Source organism: Limanda limanda, chromosome 22, assembly GCF_963576545.1.
Source record: "Limanda limanda chromosome 22, fLimLim1.1, whole genome shotgun sequence".
Taxonomy (NCBI): domain Eukaryota; kingdom Metazoa; phylum Chordata; class Actinopteri; order Pleuronectiformes; family Pleuronectidae; genus Limanda; species Limanda limanda.
This window is the reverse complement of record NC_083657.1, coordinates 8,348,141-8,354,140: the sequence shown is the minus strand read 5'-3', so window position 1 is coordinate 8,354,140 and position 6,000 is coordinate 8,348,141. Positions and strand designations below refer to the sequence as shown.

Genomic DNA, 6,000 nt, shown 5'->3' with positions numbered 1-6,000 from the left:
AAAAGACTGTGGGACAGAGAGGGGCTCAGCCGAGTGGCTGCCATGGGCATCCATGCAAACAGCCCACTCTTTTATTTTTTCTCCTCTTTTCTCTCCGGCAGAACAGTGCGACAGTGTTCGACTGTGCCAGATTCACCGAGGGGGGGGGGGGGGGGTGTGGGTGTTTGTGTGTGTGTGGGGAGGGGCGGGGGGGGGGTTGCCCTCCCATTTTTTTATCAGTGCACCCTCGAGGTCGCGCAGCCATCGCCCTACATTTTGCCACAGTCTTTAAATGGCCACATCAGCAGACAGATAATCAGGGAGATAAAGGAGGGCATCTTCCATGCCAGCTCGGGGTGGGAGCGGAGGGGTGGGGTGGCGAGCAGGGGGTGTGTGTGTGTGAGCGAGTGTGGGATGGGGAGAGGGGAGGGGTCCGTATATATATGGCCATTCCCTGTCCCACGCTCTGCCTGTGCCTCATCACCAGCCGCCCCTCAACCCAACGCCAGCCTGCAACCATGACGTTCAACGGAACCTGGAAAGTCGACCGCAATGAGAACTATGACAAGTTCATGGAGAAAATGGGTGAGTGTGTGTGTGTGTGAGAGAGAGAGAGAGGGTGTGTGTGTGTGTGTGTGTTCACAGTTTGTAAAGCAATGTTGGAATCTCTGCTCTTTGAATGTGTCTGGGCTTGCGATCCCCTGTAGTTAACAACAGTGTGACTGACACAGCTGTGTGCTCAAGTGAAGTTTGATCCCTGTATGAATGTTACAAAGTGTATTGATAAGCTCAAAGCATCTATGGCACCACCCATAACATTCACTGCTGCTGGGCTGAAGTTTATTCTTTGGACTTGGACTCAAACTGGAGAAAAGAAAACTTCTCACTTATCCTTTTCGCCCACAATGACAACTCTTCATCCTCATATTCCTTCTTCTTCTTCTTCTTCCTCTTCTCTAAAACAAGATATTAATGTCATGAAGCGCAAGCTGGCGGAACACGACAACCTGAAGGTCACCATCGAGCAGAACGGGGACAAGTTCCACATCAAGGAGGCCAGCACCTTCCGCACCAAGGACATCGACTTCACCCTGGGCGTCACCTTCGACTACAGCCTGGCCGACGGCACAGAGGTCTCGGTGAGTGTCCCGAGCCAGACCTCACCACATTTCATGAAGTCAACACTGGAAAATAAGGCTTATTTTCCACAGTGATGGATTCATCGCTCATGTGGAGAGAGTAGATGAAGCTGCGGAGGCTGCTGCCAATGAAACTTGGCAGCAAAACATAGAGAGCGCCCGTCAACCGACCCCTTTGTGTTTTTTGATCCAGGGTATGTGGGAGATGGAGGGCGACGTGCTCAAGGGCAAATTCACCAGGAAAGACAACAGCAAGGTCCTGACGACCACCCGAGCTGTGGTGGGAGGAGAGCTCGTACAGGTCTGTACCTCCGCATGTGGCCTCGTCCATCTCAACTCGGTACCAGTGCAATATGTTAACGTGTCTGAACTAACACTAACCTCTGTCTCCTCCTCGCAGTGCTACAACTACGAGGGAGTGGACGCAAAGAGGATTTTCAAGAAGCAGTAACGTGCTGCGCGAAGTTCATATCTTATTTTTTACATAGACGACACCATAAAGTTTCTTTCACCTCCCACTAACAACAAGTCATGGCAAAGTCTCGTGGGATTTTACTGCATATACCTCAACATGTTTTCTGGTAGGAGAATAATGATCCACAGTGTTTTGCTGCTTGAATACCAATGACACAATGAGTGGGGGACTAAGTGGGGACCCGACAAAAGGCCGATCCGACAACTCCAAACAATCCTGAGAAGAATCGAGAAGGTGAATTAAATCAGCAGCAGCAGAAACAAAAAAAATGCAGAAGTCATAAATATTAAGTCAAACAAGTTGAGGGAGAACAGCCGTTACCATGGGGCGCCCACAGGGTTTTAAAAGAGTCACACCCACAAAAAAACAGGATCCAAGAAGTGGCCAAACAAGTGTTAGTTCACACGATTTTTAAAGAACATATTTCTCACTTGGCTATAGTGGTCGCTACATGCATATATATATATAACATTTAAGATTTATTCGTCCAGATTTTGAGATTTATTCTATCTGGATTATAGAATGGAGGAAAAGGGGGTTTCAGGAATTGGGATGTTGCCATAGAAACTCAACCGTTACAACGTTATAATTCACAGTTCCTCTCAAAATGGAGGTGTGTTTGCGGTTGTTAAATTTTTTATTTTATTTTTTATTAAAAATCTTCCACCTCCATCATTTTGGGCAAATAAAACCCAAAACTTTGATTGTATGCAGCCACCAGCGAGTGGGACAAGATGGTCTCTGGGATTTGGGTGAAACAACCGACTTTAACTTGACTAAACTTCAACCCACACTAATCTCCATCATTGTGAAGCAGCTCCATAACAATCCCGCACGACACGAGATACCGTTTCGTGTTTACCAGCCAATCTGCACTGATGGCTCATGTCCATTATTCAGTCTGTAACAATAAAGCAATTTTAATATAACACACGGGTCTATTATTTATTTACTTTCTCTCCCTGGAGCAATGTGTGCACAGCCTGATGAATGAATTATAAAAGTCTGACTGATAATGATTCTATAGCTGCAGTCTTGTTGACTCCAGGCCTCTTATATCATGTGTTATCAGAACATCCTGTTTAAATGCAAAGCTCATGTGTCAGTGAGAACTTTACATAATTCTATTAATCACTTGATAAATAAGAACAATTTTTTAAAGGAAATATCACATTACTGCAGAATTAAAGTCTTCCTTTCATAACTTGGCTCTGGTTGGATCATATGATGACAGCAGGGTCTTGTGCTGTCATGCGCTGGCCTCTGTGTGTGTCTGTGTGTGTCTGGGTGTCTGTGTGTGTGTGTGTGTGTGTGTGTGTGTGTGTGTTGTCCTCAGGTCAGACAGAAAAACACACGTTAGAGAAGTGAGGGTTTCTCACATGACGGGGTCGTGGACGTGCTGTGAGTCATGACGTTCATTCAAGTGGTAAAAACACTCATGGAGTTGCTTTCTCTGCTTTGACCATGAAGAGCACACATGCACTGAGCCTCTTTCACCACAAGAGGGCGACCTGTGTCTACTTTATAGTTGCACTCAAATCTATCAGCATGATAACAGTATAATAAATATGTCTCTATATGGCAAGATGAATATTTACCATCATCTTGATCACCACCTGGTGGCCGACTGCAGTATGTGTCACCTTGTCCATGTTAATGTGTGGGACATGGGCCATTGAATATTAATAAATTAATAATTCATATTAATTTCAGAATTTACTAAGCAATAGATCTAAAATTGAATTTCTTTCTAAATTAGTAGTACATTTACACAAGTACTGTAAATAAATGGAATTTAAATGCATTAGCATTGTATTTAAATTGTATAATTCTTTATATTTCTATTACATGAGAGGATTGTTGCATTTTTAACTTTCTACTTTATCTGACTCATATTCTAATAGAAAATATAAGATCAGTTTATAAAAAAATCCCTAATGTAGACAAAATTAAGACAAAAGTAAATTTACACGTTATCCACAAACCATTAGTAGACCTATATACAGGGGCTGAAAGGTTTTGAACACAGAACCTCTACTCGTAGTATAGTACGAGTTTTTTACATTGTGGTATTGCTACTTTCACCAAACGAAAGGGTCCGAGTACTTTATTATGGTAGAAGTATCATGTACTGTATGGTGGATGCTGTAATGTCTTGTCCTGACCATTGGGGAGCGCTGTGGAGCTCTTATCTTTTCTGAGGGTGAGGGCCTCAGTCATCCTATGATGTCATCCTCAGTCAAGTTATCATATGACACTCACACTCACACACACACACACACACACACACACACACACACACACACACACACACACACACACACACACACACACACACACACACACCTAGACAGTCATTGGATCTGCACTCAGATGAAATTAAAATAATATCTCTTTGTACTTATCTGGATTCAAAGAGCGGATTGTACAAGCATGAAATCAGTGGGAGGCAGGGAAGTGGTGGGAGAGGATCAGATCCTGGTGTTGTGATTGGGCGCAGGGGCCCACCCAAGAGAAGCGGGGGGGGGATAGGGGAGTTTCATATGAGAGAAAAGAGGAGGAGAAAAATAGTGGACTGTAAAAAAAGTCTGAGAGCGTGGGCAGGAGGGGAGAGATGGGAGGACGGTGCAGGGAAGCAAATCACCCCACCTCCATAATCACCCCCTGCTGTGAAATCAAACGCCCTGACTCAGTCCGAACTCGTCAGCTCATCGTGAAAAAGTGTGTAACGATTCACAGGACGGCATCATCAGGGAGTGTCGGGGCTTTTGGTCGGTGTAATGTTTCCAAGAAGAAGCCAGCCCCTGTTGGGCCCGTCCCTGTTTAGACAGTGACTGTGCAGAGTCTGTGCAGCTGAATGATGAGTCAGCAGTTAGTCGGAGCTGAACACTGTATCTGAGCTGTATTTAACATCATGAACTACCTCAACATTTAGTACTGGAGGTGTTTGCAACGCTAGCAGTAATGGCTGCCAGAGAATAATGACTCAGGACATTTTTTCGGCGTCATGGTTCCCAGATGATTTCTCCGGCGGACCTGGAACCATCTCCTCTGTGCCCGTCCCTCCTCTCAAGGCTGATTCTGTCGGTGCCTTCAGGTTAAAAGTGACTATTTATATTTCTATAATCGCCAAGTGCTTGGTCACTATGGGAACTGTTGGGTTTCTTTATAATTACAATGTAAAGTGCCTCGAATAATGCATGTTGTGGTTTAGCACTAGACAAAAGAAAATGTGTTCAATTGAAAAGTACAAATTTGAGGTTATTGCTATTTGTAATTTGATCCCTCATTCTTGTGCCCCAGACAAAAATGCAAATCTGGGCCTAGTTTGGAAAACATGTGCTGCTCTCCACAAGGTGTAATCTTGATGTGGACGTAAAGCATCCCATGTGGAAATAGCACGAAAGTAATTTGGGCCACCCTTGGTTGACAGGTGGTATTGCGATAGGTTAGTTGTGGCCCAGATCTGGCAAACAGGAGGTGGGTGGGCCGGATGTGGGCCAAAACAACTTTGCTAGTGTGGAAAACATCATCAGGTCAGAAGGAGGGTTTGTCCTACTTTCTTTTCTGAGTATTAACCAAACAAGAAGATCTCTACTTCTCACGTATTGATAATTAGCAAACTGTTAGCGTGCAAATCCACTAAAGTGAAACAAGAACCAGAGCGTTAACTTGATAAAGGACACACTGTGGATCAACATCCAGGCTCTGTCTGTAACAGCCGCGGATGATAACATATCACGGCTGCCTAAAACATGGAGCAGCGGTCGGTGAGCCAAGCAAAACAGTTGATAGGGAGATGAAAACAAAAAACACAGGCCCTGGGTCGTCTGCGTCACACATGAATCCAGAGATGAAGATTTGAAGTGTCGACCCTGCGGTGTGGACGTTCGGAGGAGGATGAGTGACAGGGGACGGGAACACGTCTTTAATGGACCGGTCAAAGGGAGTAACAACATTACAGAGTGTTGCTGGATCGGACGTGTGCATGCAAGTCCACCGCACACCAACATCTCCGTCCCCCACTCTGCTGTGTGCTCCGACACCCTGTGTGAAAACCCTCAGGCGTGGACGAGTGAGTGTCATGTGAGAGGCTGGTGTGTTCCACCTAGTGTGAGCGAGCAGGACAGGAAGAAGGCAGCGGAGAGAGAGGAAAGTAAATTGGCTGTGGCCTGTGTCTCAGGAGTGGCCGGCCCCTGGGTGAGGTGGGCTATTCTTATAGAGGGCAGCGAGAGGTCTGAGGCTCCCCTGCCACACAAACCACTTTATAAGAAGCCACATCGTGTTGTCACGGCCTCCTGGGAGCGTGGGGGAGGTGTTATCCAATGACAAGTGTGAGAGAGGAATTAAGCCTCAGTGCAGGTGGATGTCTACGTGACTTAACTCACCTTTAATATGGAGGAGCTA

General features: G+C 45.6%; 1 protein-coding gene across 1 annotated transcript; it reads left to right on the top strand.

Annotated features, from left to right (window-relative positions):
* Window positions 1-396: 396 nt before the first annotated feature.
* LOC133028867 (fatty acid-binding protein, intestinal-like) lies at window positions 397-2,522 on the top strand. The gene is made up of 4 exons (XM_061095895.1): window positions 397-564; window positions 946-1,118; window positions 1,312-1,419; window positions 1,519-2,522. Exons 1-4 carry the CDS (start codon window positions 423-425, stop codon window positions 1,567-1,569), a joined length of 474 nt encoding a protein of 157 aa, XP_060951878.1. The 5' UTR covers window positions 397-422; the 3' UTR covers window positions 1,570-2,522.
* The last annotated feature ends 3,478 nt before the right edge of the window (window positions 2,523-6,000 follow it).